General features: G+C 34.0%; 5 protein-coding genes across 6 annotated transcripts in view; all 5 read right to left on the reverse strand.

Annotated features, from left to right (window-relative positions):
• Positions 1 to 1905: 1905 nt before the first annotated feature.
• Positions 1906 to 4006, reverse strand: LOC106105776 (trypsin-2-like). The gene is made up of 5 exons (XM_013286213.1): positions 3927 to 4006; positions 3614 to 3818; positions 3243 to 3492; positions 2828 to 2980; positions 1906 to 2457 (listed from the first exon to the last, which is right to left on the reverse strand). Exons 1-5 carry the CDS (start codon positions 3979 to 3981, stop codon positions 2305 to 2307), a joined length of 816 nt encoding a protein of 271 aa, XP_013141667.1. The 5' UTR covers positions 3982 to 4006; the 3' UTR covers positions 1906 to 2304.
• Positions 4007 to 4081: 75 nt separating this feature from the next.
• Positions 4082 to 6629, reverse strand: LOC106105774 (trypsin 3A1-like). The gene is made up of 5 exons (XM_013286212.1): positions 6538 to 6629; positions 5746 to 5968; positions 5001 to 5250; positions 4658 to 4813; positions 4082 to 4540 (listed from the first exon to the last, which is right to left on the reverse strand). The coding sequence occupies exons 1-5, from the start codon at positions 6602 to 6604 to the stop codon at positions 4388 to 4390; spliced, it is 849 nt and encodes a 282-aa protein (XP_013141666.1). The 5' UTR covers positions 6605 to 6629; the 3' UTR covers positions 4082 to 4387.
• Positions 6630 to 7246: 617 nt separating this feature from the next.
• LOC106105711 (trypsin-like) lies at positions 7247 to 10261 on the reverse strand. Of its 2 annotated transcripts, none has more exons than XM_013286138.1 (5): positions 10146 to 10261; positions 9598 to 9808; positions 8838 to 9087; positions 8497 to 8646; positions 7247 to 7422 (listed from the first exon to the last, which is right to left on the reverse strand). In XM_013286138.1, the coding sequence occupies exons 1-5, from the start codon at positions 10198 to 10200 to the stop codon at positions 7270 to 7272; spliced, it is 819 nt and encodes a 272-aa protein (XP_013141592.1). In that variant the 5' UTR covers positions 10201 to 10261; the 3' UTR covers positions 7247 to 7269. The 2 variants fall into 2 exon arrangements, with proteins under 2 accessions (XP_013141592.1, XP_013141590.1); XM_013286136.1 differs by having other exon boundaries at positions 9598 to 9817.
• Positions 10262 to 10742: 481 nt separating this feature from the next.
• Positions 10743 to 13375, reverse strand: LOC106105651 (trypsin 3A1-like). The gene is made up of 5 exons (XM_013286075.1): positions 13282 to 13375; positions 12034 to 12250; positions 11644 to 11893; positions 11206 to 11358; positions 10743 to 10895 (listed from the first exon to the last, which is right to left on the reverse strand). The coding sequence occupies exons 1-5, from the start codon at positions 13328 to 13330 to the stop codon at positions 10743 to 10745; spliced, it is 822 nt and encodes a 273-aa protein (XP_013141529.1). The 5' UTR covers positions 13331 to 13375.
• A 4359-nt stretch (positions 13376 to 17734) lies between these two features.
• The window catches only part of LOC106105652 (proton-coupled amino acid transporter 4-like), a 16341-nt gene continuing 15899 nt past the window's right edge, over positions 17735 to 18176 (reverse strand). The window contains exon 11 of the mRNA XM_013286076.1: positions 17735 to 17776. Coding sequence (XP_013141530.1) covers positions 17735 to 17776 — 42 coding nt within the window. The remainder of the gene's footprint in view (positions 17777 to 18176) is intronic.

Genomic DNA, 18176 nt, shown 5'->3' on the forward strand with positions numbered 1-18176 from the left:
GATTAAGTGAGATGCTTATTTCATAGTTAGTTTATACATTCTATAGATGCTTTGGATGGACGTTACTACATTTCTCCAAAGCAGTTATACAATCGTAATGAAATATGGCGCAGATGTAGAACATTGTCTGGAAGAACACATAGGCTACTTGCTTTTGTTTTTTATTGTAATTCCGCGCGCTAGTAAATTTCATTTAGATTCGTTACTTCTGAAAATAAGTTCTTTCGAATGTAATATTCTCGACTTTAGAGCGCGTCCACACCTTTGACTAAACTATCGCACAACTGTTGTGCGATTGTCGATTGTTTCGCAGCTAATTCAACTGTTTATAGTTTGTCGAAATAATTTTGATTAGTTTGATAATTCATTTCAAATTTAGTAGGGATGGGTTGTGTGAAATCAGCCATAAATCTTATCGATTTTCGATTTTTATTTTGTAGAAGTTGGAATCGACAGATTTATAGTTATAACTTAATATTGACCATAACAAATAATGAGAGTAAATAAATGTCTATTACTACTATAGCTGTACATAATCGAATTGGATTTCGCTATTATTTCTGTCATCGCTGAATTCTCTACACTATTATCAATACTAGAATTGGCCTCTAAATAAGTGAATAAGAAAATAATAATTTTAGTTGAGTTTGTTAATTATTTAAACCGAATATCGATAGTTCAAAATTATTCGATGTGTGTTTGTTTCGTCACTACGATACCTGTCTATTAAGTATGGCATTTGACTTCATATAAATTGAATTGGGTACTTCATATGCGTCATTTATCAAACTAATCTAAATTATTTAGACACCTCCATGTTAGCTGATACGAATAAAAGTGCGACTAATCAATTGTGCTATAGTTTTCAAAGTCAATGATTACATTATTTTTTCTGAAACATATCTTCATTAATACGTACCACAGTTGGCTTTTGCTCCTACGGCAAAAAAATATTACATTGAATAACATGACGCAAAAACAATTAAATTATATTTCATTACTATATACAACTAATTGTACCTGTGTGACTTGTTTTTCTATAGACAGTTGTGGAACATACTGATTATGAATCGTAGAGCATATGAGATTTCCGCGGAAGCAAATGTTGTAATAAAAATCTTTAGTTTTATGAAAATAATATATCTTCAATTGTTGATCAACAAAAATACAGTAGTTAATTAATAAAATTGCATTGTTAAAATAAAAAAAATGCGACATTGCGTTAAATCTATCACAATCAAATCTTTTCTCGTTTAAACTTTTCGCGCTTCTCTTGTTTTTCACTGTAACTTTTTTAAATTCAAATAGGCAAAATCTTGGTGGCCAGTATGCCACCTCTTTGGCTGTATACGAACTGCTTGTCAACCAAAGAGGTTTTTTGCAACGAGAACCTTCAATAAAAACAGAGTTTACAATTTATATTCTTGCAAACCATAACAAAATTTTAAATTATTGTTGTTTTTTTTTCTTGTTGTGGTTGTTGGGACGAATACCTTTGTATTGTAATCTTTAATTTATGCCCTAAGTACTTAGTTCTTTGATGTCTTAATTGACTTTTGTTCGACTTTTAATTTTCAATTATACAATTTTGATCAACAAAAAAGAAATCAAAAGTCCATTTTTGGTTATTAATACAAAGGAATTAGATTTATTTTTTCTAGCGTTTGTACTTTCAAACAATCACGCTTATTAAAAAATACACTTAATTATTTTTTAAAGTAATTTAGTTTCAAATAAAACTTTCACGTTTTTATAGTTTTAGTTAAAATTTTAATGTTATCCAAGTAATAAGTAAGACAAACTAGCTTTCGTCCGCGTCTCCGTCCGCGTGGAATTAAGAAAAAGTAAGTAGACTATGTGTTCAGCTATTAAGCCAAATTTCATCGAAATCCGTTCAGCCGTTAAGGCTACAAACTCTAATAAACATCCATCTATCCATCTAAACTTTCGCATTTATAATATAAGTAAGAAGTAAGATATATGCAGTAACAGTACGTTCCTCTTAAGAGCTCTTCGAACTAACCATTAAATAGTTTTGTTAAGAGCGCACTTGGCGCTTGGCCATCTTTGCAGCTCCTGACACAATTTAACTGCAATTGTCACCGCTGGAGAATATCTACAAGTAATTGTATAAATACCTAACATATTCATAGTAAAATCCATTATTTAGCTAAGACAAATTTTATAATTTTTTACTTAAAATTCCATATATTGCTTAACTCAACAGCTATCATCTAAAAAAGGGTTAAAATATAAGTTAAAACTGCGAAAACATATAATAAGGAAAGTTAATAAAATTGAAGTTTATAATCCCGTGTGCGACTTGATAAAGTCCCTCATGTTCGGTGAGGCGAGGTTCGCAAACACGCTTGGAGAAAACCGCTGCCCGCACCCCCGGCCGAAAGATACCACGCCACGTGCTACACCATCAACAGTACCTACCCCTCCTGAATCACCCTGGACAAAAAATAAAACAATATTTCATTAGTATTTGTAACATTTAGAGCATCAATAAAAAACATAAGTCATGTCAAATATATATCATACATCTCTTCTTTTTACTTTATCGCATATTTGAAAAAACTCTGGTATCTTATATTTATACAAACACATTGGTGATAATTTCAGATAAAATTTTCAACGGAACATCGTACGTGAAAGTTCGCCAAACAACTTTGGGACGACAAGCTGACGCTTGAAAGTTTCATGCTAACCCGATTTCCTTGTATTCCAACTAAGTTTTTTTATCATTGCGCATGGAATAACTTAACATCGTATAATTTAATTAGATTTATTTCTTAAATTGTTTTATTAATTTCAAATATACCTGGCATGTACTCTTCCCTCCTAAGAAGAAGTTTCCGGCGCAAAGCATATTCTCTGTGATCCGCAAAGGGCTGTAGGCAGATTGACATCTAGAACGACTGACTAAATTTAAATCAACAGCCATCAATCTATCCGGTAATGTTGAAGCGCCTTGCTGAAATTTTTAGCAATCTTTACATTATAAAGTTTGCATATTGCATAAGTGTATTCAATCATAACCATGGGATTCTGCTACCAACATCTGTATTATCGTCCTTTTCATATTCATTAAAAAAACAGGAACAAAAATACGTTTTTCACAAAGATGTCACGGCTGTAAAAACGGCAAGTTGGTAGGTGTAACACATTTCTGAGATTGAAAATACATATAACCGAGTATTAATGTGCCTAGGTATTACGAAGAATTAATTACATACCCGAGTCCGACCCCATCCACTAACAGTCATAGTATTTCCAGCCCGCAACGGTTTTCCTCTTGAAGGTAACGCTATCGGTCGTGTGCAGGAATTGAACTCTATGTCTTTTGCAGTCCTCATTACGGCGATGTCTTTGTCAAATAGAGGCTTATTGTATCCAGGATAAGGAATAACTTCAGCTATTGGTATAATCGTACCGTTCTGTCGAAAAGTGCTTCCCGAACGAAGTAATACAGTTGATGGGTCAACGCTTAAAAATACGTAAAACTTCGTTAATTGGACTATGAATAAAAAATTTAGACACGTAATTGAAAATTTATTATCTATTTTATACGAACTATTCAAAACCTAGTTCACTCATAAGTACTTACTTTTGAGCGCAATGTGCAGCTGTCAGTATGAATCGATTACTGACGATAAATCCTCCGCAGAAGTAAGAGTTGTTAACGACGAAGCTGACCTGATGGGGAAACTCCTCACATGTTGCGAGACGACCTCCCACGATCCTATCTGAACCTTTATTACTCTGTGGAACGGCCTCGCTTCGTAATGCCACTCTTTCCGATTGAATGATCTCTGATGAAAAATATGCCTTTTAATATGTTCTTTAGGGATTATTATTCTACTTATAAGGGATAGGGATATGGGAACAGATACTAAATAGGTAGATACAAACATACTTACTACTTGCTAACGAAGATGTGTTGCAAAATAAACAAATGATAATAGCAAGTAACATGATCACTGCTAGACGAACTTAACCTCATTGAATGCAAAAATGCGATCAAGTACAAACGGAGGATGTATTTAGCGCGGAACGATAATTTAAATAACCCACATGTTTAAAATAGCACTTTAATATATACCTATGTCGGTATTTGCTATTGTCATGCAAACTATTTTCCTTCAAATCAACTAAACAATTATGAAAAGATTAACAGTGTTTAAATATTTCCTATTAAGTTTCTACAACTTGACTAAAATTTGAACGGATTTCTTTCAATACTAACTACACGTATCATTGTAAAAGCAAAATAAATATAAATAAAAAAACATTACAGACTTTTTAACGCATTTCGGTGTCATAAAGATATTTAACATTTGCTATTAAAGAAAAAGTTTAAATTTCTTTAACACGTCTTAATCTAAAGTCCTGTATATTGTGTAATGAAGTCTCTCATCATGGGAGCGGAGATGTCCGTGAAGACGCTGGGCGATAGCGGCTCTCCACAGCCCCGGCCAAATGAAACGATACCACGGGCTACACCATCGATCGAACCCACACCTCCTGAGTCTCCCTAAAATATAATATATCATAGGTCAACCACAAATATGGAACCCTTAAAATATTACTGACCGTATAGAAGAATACAAAAGAAAACATTGCAAGAGCAAGTGAGTTCTAGAAGTAATACCTGACAGGTGCTCTCTCCTCCCAGGAAAAAGTTACCGGCGCACAACATGTTCCTTGTTATGTTAACATCCGCGATGTATGCAAGCCGGCAGGCTCTGCGGTCTACTACCGTTAAGTTGACTGCCATCAGCCGCTCAGGTATTGTCGAAGCGCCTTCCTGGAACAGTAAAATGATATCATCTATTGCTGCTTGCCAATGGATCAACTGTGATAAACTTTGCCTCCTTCTACCCACGTTCTTATGGTAAAGGAAACTGCAGTATGTTTGTGTGGTTTAACTTCTAACTAAGACAGTCCAGATGGACGAGGACGAATATAAGCTAAGACGACCATTTAAACTTTACCTGTGTGCGTCCCCATCCGCTCACAAGTATTTTACTCCCAGCTCTCGCTGTCAATCCTTTAGGTGGTAGAGCAATTGGTTGTGTGCAGGAATTGAACTGTATAGTTTCTTCTGTCTTCATTACAGCTATATCTTTGTCAAACGGTGGATTATCATATTCAGGGTGTGGAATGACTTCTATGATTGGTATAATAGTACCATTTCTACGAAAAGTGCTTCCAGCTCGTAATACTACGGTTGATGGGTCCACGCTAAAATATTTTAAATAAGATTAAACATTCAACTAAGAAAATAATTATTTTCTTATTATTTCCTCAGTAAAACTACTCAAAAACTTAAATTGGCAATTCGGAAATAGTAAATTTACTACTCAACTAGTTATTTGCGAAAGTAATGAATCTAAATTGAAGCCAAACAACGATCAAAATTGACTTTGCTTTAACTCTGGGATTTAATCCAATTGGTCTACGAATATTAAAACGATAAAGATTATTCGACCCTTTTCCCGTAGGATAATATTGAATCTTTTATATAGCTGTGTAAATTCAGAATATTGATACTTAAGTAGTCTACCCTGCTTTTGAACTCACGAAGTAATTCACCAGATAATTTAAAACTCAATATATTGTAGCGCTTTTAGAGTAATCAAAAGCAAGTCCGACGACAACCAAATATTAAATTGTTGTATCCGCAGTTAAAATAAGAATCTCACAAGCAAACATTTAAGTATATCAAGGTACTCTTACTTTTGAGCGCAATGTGCGGCTGTGAGAATGAACCGTTCACTGACGATGAACCCCCCACAGAAGAACGAGTTGTTCACAATGAAACTAATTTGGTGGGGGAATTCTGTGCATGTGGTATTGACACCCCCCACTATCCTGACCTCAGGTTCACCGAGCGGGTTGTCTACTGGATCGCTGGTTATTGGAGGGCCATTAACTGGCACTCGCTCTGATACGATGATTTCTAAATTATAAGATATATTTTTACTGTCACAAGTATTACATTAGCACTTATTCAAAAATAACAAAGACAATATGTCAAAAGATAAGCAGCGTATTCAGGGAATGACTGAACCTAATCTGAGCACGCTCCTTTAAATTATAACTAAACCACACATATAAGTGATAGGTTTACTTACCGCTTCTTTAATGATTGTTAGATGTTATTAAAGAGTAAAGTTTAGATTGAAATATATCTAACATTAAAAAAGCAATTAACTAAATCAAATTTATAAAGATAAACTCACAAGGAACAATATTCAAAACCGTATAAGGATCGTCGTTTTGTTTAATTTCGGTAGTTCATTTATGGACAAGATTAAATGTTTTCGTTATCAATGTTAACGTTCTTTATTAATGTTCAATTAAAAGTATTGTCAAGGTAATTAAAAAGTCAGATAATGTTACTCTGTTTCCTTGGATTAGGATGGTTTGACCTCTCCCTTCCCTTATTCCTTCCTCTTTCCGAAGGACCCTTTCAAGATTGGTTTCGTTAAAATTTTGGGTATAATAATTATGTTCTTGTAAACTCACGTGATTCCAGAGACGAAAGATATGTTAAACTGCAAATAAATATCCAACGCCACATATTGATTGGCATATAAACTGAATCGGTGTTAAAAAACAATTGCAATGTTTGCTTTAAACATGCTATTTATATGTGTAAAAGCAGAACTTAATTGCTACCCTCATGATTAAAATTTTAATGCTTTTTTAAAGATTAAAATACAGACATGTACTTAGGAATTTAACGAGAATTTTCTTTGTTTATATGGATAATTAAATTCTTCATCAAGAATTAAATATAATGTATTAAAATAATCAAACTATACTATACCATTAATCTAACGTTTGATAAAGTATTTGATAGTTCGATAGTACTGTAAGTAAAAAAAAATAAAAACAATTGAAACATCCTCTTGTCTATCCTCCTAGTTTCTTTAAGACGTTTAATATTTAATATTCCTTACTTAAGTATAACCCTCTTATATTATTTATAATCTGTCAATGACAACGTTAAATATATATTTTGATATCATTTTTATCTTACCTAATTTAAAATTATGACTTAATTAAAGGATATCAATAAATTGTTGTTAAAGTTGCAGCATACATGCCAGAATGTTTTTATTTGTAATAAATGAACAAACATAATTACGTCCTACTTATTTTTTAGAAAAAAAAAACTGGGATAAGAATGAGCAGAGGTTGTCAACATATAGGGTTGAATAAAAGATAATCACAGAATCCTTATCAATTTTATTGTTATAATCCTGTAACGCTGGTGATGAAATCTCGCAGCTCCGGTGAGGCTATGTTAGCGAAGACTGTCGGCGCTAACGGCTGGCCGCATAACCGACCGTACGACACGACCCCTCTGGCCACACCATCCACAGCACCAACCCCACCCGAATCACCCTGGTGACAATGAATTATAGTAATATTATAAATGCGAAAGTTTAGTTAGATGGATGTTTGTTAGGGTTTGTAGTAACAGTTGAACGGATCTCGATCAAATTTGGCATAGATGTATAGTCTTGAAGAACTCATAGGTTACTTGCTTGTTTTTTTTTAATTCCTCGCGAATGGAGCCTACAATAAAATAAACCGGGCCGTAATAAAGTTATCGTTTTATCTAGGTTGTAGCAAACCATAAAAATATTTTAGAGATTACTAGAAGAAACAGTTTATAATGTAATGGGATAAATATCGACTTGCATGTTTTGCTTCACATACTAAATCTAACATCTAATCGCTACGCAGAACGCATTTTGAGGTATTGATTCGATTCGATAATTGAGAATATTACACAGCGCACTAAAGAATTTAGATAGCTAAAATATGTGAAAATAACTATACCAGGAATTAATAGCATACCAAATATAGTGATAATATAGACGTAACAGAAGCAAACCATAATATACCTCTATAGATTAGAATCCCCGAGAGCTTTACCTGTTAATTTTGTAAGCGTTTATTCATGGAGGTATATTTGCAGTGTGCAATTATTCGAGATTGTTGCACGCCGTTAAATCCCGGAGCTCCGCAGTGAGCTAGACTCCGTCAACAGCGACATAATGTTGTCCACATACATCCTTCTTGGCGTTTATATTAAATGTAAATTTCATAGCCTCCAGGTAAAATATGAAGGAACAAGGGGAGAGTGGCTATCGTAAATATGGCCTTACTTTATTTATTACTAGCTTTGGGGCGCAACACCGTCCGCGTGGATTTAAAAAAAACAAAAGCGAGTGGGCTATGTGTTCTTCCAGACTATCTTCTAGGTCTATGCCAAATTTCATGGAGATCCGTTCAGCCGTTTAAGCTACAAACTCTAACAAACATCCATCCATCCATCTAAAATTTCGCATTTATAATATTAGTAAGATGCCATTTTTAGATTTCTTTACATTTTTAGACTCTCTAGTCATCAAATAATCAAACCTAAAAATCCTATGAACGAATAAGAATGCGTAATGTGTAAGGTGATACCTGACAAGCGCTTTTCCCTCCAAAATAGAAGTTTCCAGCGCAGAACATGTTGTTTGTAAACGTTCCCGCATAAGCTAGGGTACACAGCCTACGATCAACAACGGTTAGATTGACTGCCATCAGCCTATCTGGTAGCTTTGATGCCCCTTCCTGAAAAACACAACAAAATTACAAATCTAAACTCAAAATTGGAATTTTATAAAAAAGCTAATGTAGCTCTTAATCAAAGATTGAAAACTCGTCTGTTATTTCTGTGGTGTTGCGGATATCCATTGGCATTGAGAAGGACCTCGATGTTTTCTGACGCTTGTTGTATAATACTATTCATTAAAAAGCATTACCCTGGTTCGTCCCCAACCACTGACGGCCATTTCTGATCGCGCCAGTGGTGAAAATCCCCTCATTGGTAATTTTATAGGCTGAGTGCACGCATTAAACTCAATAGGCGTAGCTGTCTTGAATACAGCTATATCTTTATCGAGTGGGGGATCATTATATTCTGGATGTGGTATAACTTCTTCTATCGGTACTATTGTACCGTTCTTTCGGTAAGAACTCCCTGTTCTTAGTACGACAGTGGATGGATCGACACTGAAAAGAAAATAAGACTTTAGAAGAACGTCGAGGTTTGAGAAGTTCCCCTTCAACTTTTACAACTTTGTATTGTTTAAAGATATTAGATAGAGATAGAGATAGAGATTTAAGAAAGGCAAAACAAGGTTAGGGCCATTAGTGTTTAAAGACATCTTCATTGCCAAAGGTTCCTTTTATCTTAGGAGATACGTTACATGCTTTTTAGAAAGAAGGAATTAACAATAAAGTAGAAGTGATTTATAAAATGAAATTCTTGAATAATTCGAAATTTGAAAAATTTAGTAGGAGTAATCAAAGAAATTTAGTTACGAGTGTGGAGAAGAATACAGGTAAAGATAAACCTAGAAATATATGGATGGATTGTGTGAAGGGAGACATGATCAAGAAGAGAGTGTCTAAGGTGACGAAAGATAGACTTGCCTGGAGAAGGAAAACCTCGACCCTACGTGAGTAGGATAAGGGTGGGCGGGGGAAGATGACTTAGTAGTAGCAATGGTCTATACGTACTCTTGTGCACAATGTGCAGCTGTTAGAATAAATCGTTCATGTATAATGAAGCCCCCACAGAAGAAAGAGTTGTTCACAATAAAGTTAACTTGGTGAGGGAACTCCTCACAGGTTGCGTCCCGCCCTCCGACTATCTTACTAAGTTGGGGCTTTCTTACATTATCTTCTTCAGTTAGCTCATCGTATATCTTTTTTCCAGTTAATTCAATTTCTGAAAGTTCTAAAAATGTTGATGACTCGACAAAAATGTTCATATCTGTCACAAGGAATTTTATATTTTTGGCAAAGCGCAAGTATAAAAATGTTCTTTATTGATTATTTTGAAGTACTTTGAGTAATAGTTATTTGATGGAAATGTAGATTATATTAGCAGAAATGAAAGTTTGTAATTCATTCAAAACATTTTTTTAATTTAGTATTTTTTAGTTATTTTTTTAAATAGTATTTAGATAGAAGATACCAGGAGATATGTTAAAATAGACATAAAACCTACACCCACAGGTCGTTCTACTATAAAGCTAGAATATTTTTATGATTAAATTACTCACGATACGCCAGCAAGAATCCACACAAGACCAAATATACGAACACCGAAGACCACATCGCGTTTGAAGTAAACTAAATGAATGTCGACTAACATGGACTTAACTTGCAACTAACTAGTTTGTTAGCAAACAGAACTTATCTATTCAAATTTATCTGATTTTATATTTGTTTAGAATTACCCACATCACTTCAATGGTATTTTTTTCCTGTCCTTACTATATATGTTAATCATTTCAATGTAATTCAATGTAAATTTATCAACGGAAAGGTACGGAGATATGCAGGATCAAGGACAATTTTCAATGCTCCGGTAGTAAATGTTGTGTGTATCCCTTACTATTCAGCCAGGCCAAGCGTAAGCACACTTGGCTTGATTCATAAAAATTAATTCTCTTTATATTTCTCTTTATAAAGGGTTCTGCTTGATATTTTTTTCCCTTCCTATCTATAATTCGAGTTTCCAAAATGGAGAAAATGGGGACGAAATACCACGATCGATAAATAAATACCTTTATGACACATGAAAAATAAAAAAACTGTTTTTTAACCATAATCGTATAATATAAATTAGATTCTATATTTAAAACTTAATATTTAGTCTACAGTCCGGTATGCTTGGTGATGAAGTCTCTCATATCCGGCGCGGAGATATCTGTGAATACACTCGGAGCGAGCGGCTGACCGCAGCCCCGGCCGAATGACACGATGCCGCGCGCTACATTGTTGATCGCACCAATGCCACCGGAATCGCCCTTTGATAGGATTTATTCTACTGTTAGCATTCTTATATTTATACAGAAAATAGGACATAAAGATTGCTGATATTAAGACCTTTCAAAAACATAAAAAAGACAACCTATGCGGGTCTTAATAAGGTTCGTATACTCGAGATAAACTTTTGTTCTATTTGTATTATACAAATATATTTTCTGTGTCTATTTTTGTGATACATTGCTTATTATGTTTTTCTTATGTTCACATCAAAAATGTTAATTCTTAGTGTTATGGAAGTTTACTGAAAGATATACTCAATGTAATTAATTGCAGTTAATTCAAATTTACCTGACAAGTGCTCTGTCCTCCTAGAAAGAAATTTCCTGCGCACAGCATGTTCTCAGTGATAGAGAGGGGTAGGTAAGCCGCCCGACAAAGCGTGTGGTTCACCACAGTCAGGTTTACTGCCATCAATCTGTCAGGAATCATGGTAACACCTTGCTGAAAAAGAAGTTCCACTAAAACTGAGGGCTTTAATGTAGATTACTTACCAGATAAAACAAGGGAATTGAGTTAAATTGACACATTTCTGTGATAGCGTTTAGAATTTCTATAAAGTTGTTAAATACTCGTTATTAATTGACCATCCTTGCTAATTGACTGGACTTGTGATATGCCAGCATTACTTTTATTAGATTTTCATGTTTAACTTCTAGAATAGACAAGAAGGAGACTAATGAGTAGACCTACAAATTGTGTCATAACATTATATTCATATGTACATACCTTAGTACGTCCCCATCCACTAACTGTGATAACCTCGCCATAGCTAGCTGATAACCCTTTAGCAGGCAGCGCAATTGGCTGAGTGCATGCGTCAAACTGCAACGGCTCAGATATCTTCATAACAGCTACGTCCTTGTCGTAAGGTGGATTGTTGTACTCCGGGTAGGGAATGACTTCTGTGACCGTCACTTTGGTACCATTCTTTCTCCATGTGCTGCCAATTCTCATCACAACTGTCGATGGGTCGACCCTGTTGACGAAATATTTGATATTCTAGATTATAATTTATTTCAGTACGATTATAAAAGATACTTTAGTTAAAATTAATTAATACTGTATCTGAATTTATGTCAGAATGTCTTTAGCAATGTAAGAAAGAAACAATCTTACTCTTGTGCGCAATGTGCCGCGGTCAGTATGTACTGATCGCTGATGATAAATCCTCCGCAGAAATATGAGTTGTTTACGACAAAGCTGACTTGATGCGGGAACTCTTCGCAGGTCGCGTTCCTACCTCCCACTATACGTTCCTCTGCATTCGTGTCACTCTCTTTTGTTATTTCTGAGACTTTACCATTCAACGGTACTCTTTCTGATAATATTATATCTGAAATTAAATTTTAAATTCTATAAGTATATCAATTTTTAAACCCTTTTTTAAACGCTTGGCATCCATACGTTCAAAATGCAACAATCCACGATAAGCGCCCTTTTTAAAACCACTACGACGTAACACAATGCTTGGAAATGTATTTGTTATGTTTCAACGCTTTTTACCACGTGTAAAAGCGCCTGTGAAAAAAGGAACTGAATCAGCGTTAGATTAACAGATATGGCACGATATTGAAATGAGTCCTTTTTTCCTTCTACATCGATGTACATGCCGTTTAAGTAATTCCATGCCATATATTTGAGCTATGTCTTTTATTGTAAAGGGATAGAACAATGTGACGAAGACGAAGCACCAAAGATTGCAGCGTTTTTGTATCACATTTAGGTATTTACTATGAATTCTTGTACATAACTTACCTGTGCCAACACAGAGTCCTAAACAACCTAAGGAAATTAATAACAGCGCCGTTCGACACATATTACACTATCAAAACTAAGGTGAAATGCGATAATGTTGAGCAAAGCGGTGCTATATATCGGCTCCTCTTTTGAATATTAAGTTTGTGTGACGCCCTGTAGTGACTAAACTGTTACTTTCCTCTCCACAGGAGTTGATAGATAGAACCAGCAAACCGCTGTGTGTACATTTGCACTAACTATAATTTCCTGACATTTTTCTGTAATCTACAAAATACAGAAGTATACTCGTCTATATTTAATAGAAGCGGAGACAAATTTAAATAACTTTTTTGTAATTTAAAACGCAAAAATTGTTACAAATAAAATTAGTAAAGAATAAACCGATCCCAAGAATCTTGAATTATCGAAGAACTTTGTCACATGACTCCAATCAAATATCTCTAAGCCTTTATTAGAATTTCTGGAATTTAATTGAATAAAATGTTTGTTGTAAAATTACATGGCATTTATTCAGCTCACTTTTAATTAAAAAAGTTTCCGTATAGAGAGTTGTTAGCATTAGCTGGTAAAAAAATATTTGCAATAAAATTATTTTTGATTACATACGTTTATGTTTCATGCATTCTTCAAGACCCTTCTTCATATCTTCCCTCATCACAGTCGTCACTAGGGAGTGGTCGTAACCTGGAGGATGAAACTCGGTGAGCTGACCCTACGGGAGTAGGATATGAACGGTGAGATGAACATGACCTTTATGACCTTTATATATTTCTCCACACTAAATGTAATGATGGATTAATGTAAGTATAGATTTGGTTGATTATCCTTCCCACGCTTACTCATTTACTCGATTATTTCGCAATCTCGCAAAAGTGATTTATTACTTTCTGCTATAATAGTATTTAGTTGACTTTTGGAAATAACAAAACTGAATAAGTTACAATAGCTGTATTATTTTATACCATAGAGGAAATGAACAAGCGTAAAACACAATATTATTTGATATTATCAGAAAATTACAAAAATAATTAACATTTCTTAAAATAAAGGCGAATTGACATTTAAAATTTTTGCCACGACTTTCTAGTCATAATTATAACCTTTGAATAACAATTTTCATTAAACAGTCGCTAGAAAATAACAAAGACGTACAAGTTCAATATTTGAAGAAAGTAAATTGACACAAGACTTTCTACGAGTACCTGACTTTAATCATTTATAAGACACGTAATGTATGCCAAATCGTGCGATGTTTTCCAAATTGATTTTAGGTAAAAGGCGTACTGTGTAAAGAAGTCTATTGTCATAAATAGACACTTATGCTATGACATATAAGTAGACTAAACAGACATTGGTGAAGTGGGAGCAATTCCGGGTACAGCCTGATGACTGTGTGCCGGAGGCCCAACTTTAACCACTATTTCTTTTTTACCTTTTTTAGCTAGAGCAGACGCATAGGAAGGGGAAATATCTTCTTTATGTACGTTTCCTCCTCCGTCGATTAAAGGTAGGCAACGCTTCAGCTATTGCGAAACTCTATGGGCAGCGGTCACTTCGCCAGTTTGGATTCAGGTGGCCGCTTGCTCGTTTGCCATCTTTATTATATAAAAAACTTGCTATTTTAACAGTTATAGATTTATAGATATTACAATTTATAAATACAATTTATAGATATTAAATCTATAACCCATCTATTCTCAGTATAATATTATTTGGATCGTTTATTATTAAGATGAAAAGAGCTTTTGCCTCAGAATTTAATATCCCTTGCTGAGAGCTTCCTTCCTTTCATTTTGCCCTTCTGAACTTAATCCTATTGTTACAATACTAGTGATTAGATATTTTGATTTGTTATGTTGTGAAAATGTTTTCTACCTACAGTATTAATGACAGAAATGATTGTAAACAACTCCATTGTTATTGTTTTAATGGCCGAAAACATGCTTAAAACATAGGTTTTTATAAGATACTAGCTTTTGCCGGCAACTCCATCCGCGCGGAATTAACACAAACAAAAATTGGGTAGCCTTTGTGTTCTTCCAGACTATCCTATACATTTATACCAAATTTCATAGAAATACGTTCAGCTGTTAAGGCTACAAACTCTAACAAACATCCATCCATCAATCCATCTAAACTTTCGCATTTTAATATTAGTATATTTGATAGGGATGAAAATTTGCTTGAATCCATGTATTACCTCGGTGAAAACACATTCACGTTTAGCATAAACTTAATATAAACAAGATGCACTTAAACTGTTAAGCAAATGTGTCTGTTAACGAAGCTGCGACTAAATAACTTTACAACTTAACGGAATTAAGTTACAAGTGAGGCTGATGATAACTTAGATTTCCCATATAAAATGAGTGTCGTGAATCAAATAAACTTACTACTCTATTTTTATTTTTCACCTAATTTAAATCCTATCTTATGTTATTTTTCAGATTCATTTTTTTTACAAGTTAATTATCAAGTTTTTTTGATCCTGGACAAAAATCCCCAGATATTACCACATTAGTAAATACAGACAAAATGTATGCGAGTTATTTGTTAATAAATAACAATGTGGTTAACATTCCAATATCAACCGATTTTACCGCTCATTAGTTTAACAAATAAACGAATAAATCATTTGTAAAAATGGATTTTCAACCCAAAATCACGTTCGGAGCAGTAATTAACTCTCGATATTACTAGCTATCTCGTTATTAATGCAGTTTGTTTTATTATTACCAATCGAAAACGTTACATGCTGTTCATTTTAACACCTACATGTTTTTAAATATGTTACTTATATACTCAGATGGAAAATGGAAAATTAACTAGCCTCTTAGAGTAAATTTCCCTTACATTAGTGGACTTATGTCCACAAAAGGTGCTTATTTTAATATGTCTTTGAATGTAACATTAAGTATCGTAAAAAACACATTTATAACATTTTCCTAGAACATTTCATTTCAATTAGTTGATAAATATCTAGTTATAATACGAGTAATGTGAACAATAATTATGGATTCAAAATATGGTATTTGAAGTCTTGTTTTGGTCATAGTTAACCTTATTTAAATTTTGAGCTGACGATGTATTCGCTTCACCATTCCAGACACATTGTCTCCAAAGCATCATATGTCATCTAAATCATTATAAACTAGCTTTCGCCTGCGACTCCATCCGCGTGGAATTGAATTGAGTAGCCTAGCTGTTCTTCCAGACTATCCTCTACATCTATTCCAAATTTCATCGAAATCCAATCAGTCGGTTAGGCTACAAACTCTAACATCCATCCATCTAAACCTTCGCATTTATGATATTAGTAAGATAGATAATCACTGCAGGATGTACTGGCCATCGCGTGTGGGACAACAGTAATTATCGAGACACGATTATATCATTACAATATCATGTATGTGATTATCAAAGTCATATTGTTCGATAATAACGTGAATTGCAAATGACAATGAAGCATCTATACATCACGAATTGAATATTATGAAATTGTCAAGGTGATCTAATAATTCTTTCAGAGATTGAAATTGATGATGCGTCACGGTGTCGCATTTCGTTACAAGAAAGGGAAGGGAGATATAACGCATAGAATGAGTGACAGAGAGCGATGTTAATAGGAAAATAATGTAGTTGATCATTTGGGTAAGTTTTTTTTTTATAATATAAGGAGGCAAACGAACAAACGGCCACCTGAATTCAACGAAATGGAAAGGGACCGCTGCTCATAAACATCCGCAATTGCAGATGCGTTGCCTACCCTTAATTGACGGAGGAGGAGACGCACATAAAGAAGACCCCTTCTTATGCATCTCCTCCACCGTCAAATCCACTTTAGCTTCCCATCCTTTCCTCATATCAAGAGGATGGAAAGGGAAAGAGACTTAAATTAGGGCTTCGGAACCACACTCATCAGACGAAACGCGGAATTGCTTTCACTTCAAGCCTATCTTTAGTGTGGTCGTGGTATTACACCGGGCGAGCCGACCTATTCATGCGAAGATGTTAAAACGGGCTCTACCACTGTTAACTTGCTGTAGAAGTTAGCTCACTGTGTACATTCTTGTGATTATTTTTCTTTTTATTTAGTTTATAGATAAATCTGAAAGTTATTTTATTAATGTGTCTACCAGATCGCTACACGAATTGCTCCAGGACATAAGGGTCAACAGACAAACATAAAATTCAAATAAATACGCAATAAAAGGCTTTTATTTCTGTTACACACTGTTTATTTTGTGTCTGCCTTTAGCACAACTTTACGGTCAAGTTAGCAACCGTACAAATTGTATGATCGTGATATAAAACGTTTCGTATTATTAAATTTTAAATGAAATTTACAAGTATTCAAAATTGATTACTTTTAAATAAAATTACACTAATCTATTTACATTATATAACAGTATACATCATTTTGTTTTTATTATGTATAATTTATATTCACTGTTTTTTTCTATCCTATCTAATTTATGATACACGAGCTGTTGCCCGCTACTTCGTCCGCGTGGTATTAGAAAACATACGAACTATATAAATTACAAAAAGCTACGTATTCCTCGGGTACCGGACATTTCTCTGGGATGAAGCTTATCTCATGTGTACTCCAGACTTTGTTTTATATCTGTGCCAAATTTCAAAAAGATATGTTGAACCGTTGCAGATTGATCGAGTGAACATTAAAAAACTAAATTAATGAATCCCACGGGAACCGTAACTATTCCCGGGATAAAAAGTCTATATGTTCTTCCAGACTATGCACTAAACCTGTGCCAAATTTCATGGAGATCCGTTCAGCCGTTTAGGCTACAAACACTAACAAACATCCATCCATCCATCTAAACTTTCGCATTTATAATATTAGTAAGAAGTAAGATTATTGATTATGTAAGGACATGTTAACTGCAAAGGAAAAAAATTACATTCGCAGATTAGAAGCTTTGTACTACATGTTAAGATCTGAGATATATTTGAAATGCGGTTAAGTAATGCTATGTAACTTAATACTTAAATAAATAATACCTTTTGGTAATAAAGGTAGAGGCGTTCAATATTGTTAAGCGATGATTGAAAACAGCAGATAACTGATCTGTACCCACTAATAAAAAATTACAAATTGTAGGCATTATTCCATAATTGGTGCAATAAATGAAAATTATTTGTCAATTTTGAAGTTAACAGTATTGCGATTACAAAGTAGCAGGCGTTTTTAATTTGAAGAATGATTTATAGAATTCGTGAGGACGCCGACCTGCGTAACACAGCCTATACCAAATAATTACATTAACTTATCTTACATAACTCGTACAGCAGTGAATTAACTTTAAAAGAAATTTAAAATATAGTCTTTTATACTATTCATAACTTAATTAAGCTTAACAATAAAGTTAATTTACAAATAGTAAAATTTAAATAAATACTATAAACATATCACAGGTGTTCCAATAAGGATATAATGGAGTAGGCAACGCCGGAAACCATGGCGATAATAGAGAAGA

This window comes from Papilio polytes, unplaced genomic scaffold (assembly GCF_000836215.1).
Source record: "Papilio polytes unplaced genomic scaffold, Ppol_1.0 DF822733.1, whole genome shotgun sequence".
NCBI lineage: Eukaryota > Metazoa > Arthropoda > Insecta > Lepidoptera > Papilionidae > Papilio > Papilio polytes.

Bases quoted from the DNA above. Each gene is read 5' to 3' on its own strand.
- LOC106105776 (XM_013286213.1), bottom strand. From the start codon at position 3,981: ATGTTACTTGCTATTATCATTTGTTTATTTTGCAACACATCTTCGTTA. The intron at 3,819-3,926 runs GTAAGTATGTTT...ATTTTTCATCAG, and splicing joins CACATCTTCGTTAGCAAGTA to AGATCATTCAATCGGAAAGA. The intron at 2,458-2,827 runs GTATATTTGAAA...TTTTTTGTCCAG, and splicing joins GAGGGAAGAGTACATGCCAG to GGTGATTCAGGAGGGGTAGG.
- LOC106105774 (XM_013286212.1), bottom strand. From the start codon at position 6,604: ATGCCAATCAATATGTGGCGTTGGATATTTATTTGCAGTTTAACATAT. The intron at 5,251-5,745 runs GTAAGAGTACCT...AAAATATTTTAG, and splicing joins GCCGCACATTGCGCTCAAAA to CGTGGACCCATCAACCGTAG. The intron at 4,814-5,000 runs GTAAAGTTTAAA...TTACTGTTCCAG, and splicing joins GCGGATGGGGACGCACACAG to GAAGGCGCTTCGACAATACC.
- LOC106105711 (XM_013286136.1), bottom strand. From the start codon at position 10,200: ATGTGGTCTTCGGTGTTCGTATATTTGGTCTTGTGTGGATTCTTGCTG. The intron at 8,647-8,837 runs GTAATGCTTTTT...TGTGTTTTTCAG, and splicing joins GTGGTTGGGGACGAACCAGG to GAAGGGGCATCAAAGCTACC. The intron at 7,423-8,496 runs GTATCACCTTAC...CATTGTCACCAG, and splicing joins GAGGGAAAAGCGCTTGTCAG to GGTGATTCGGGTGGGGTTGG.
- LOC106105651 (XM_013286075.1), bottom strand. From the start codon at position 13,330: ATGAGGGAAGATATGAAGAAGGGTCTTGAAGAATGCATGAAACATAAA. The intron at 11,894-12,033 runs GTAAGATTGTTT...TTTCGTCAACAG, and splicing joins GCGGCACATTGCGCACAAGA to GGTCGACCCATCGACAGTTG. The intron at 11,359-11,643 runs GTATGTACATAT...CTTCTTTTTCAG, and splicing joins GTGGATGGGGACGTACTAAG to CAAGGTGTTACCATGATTCC.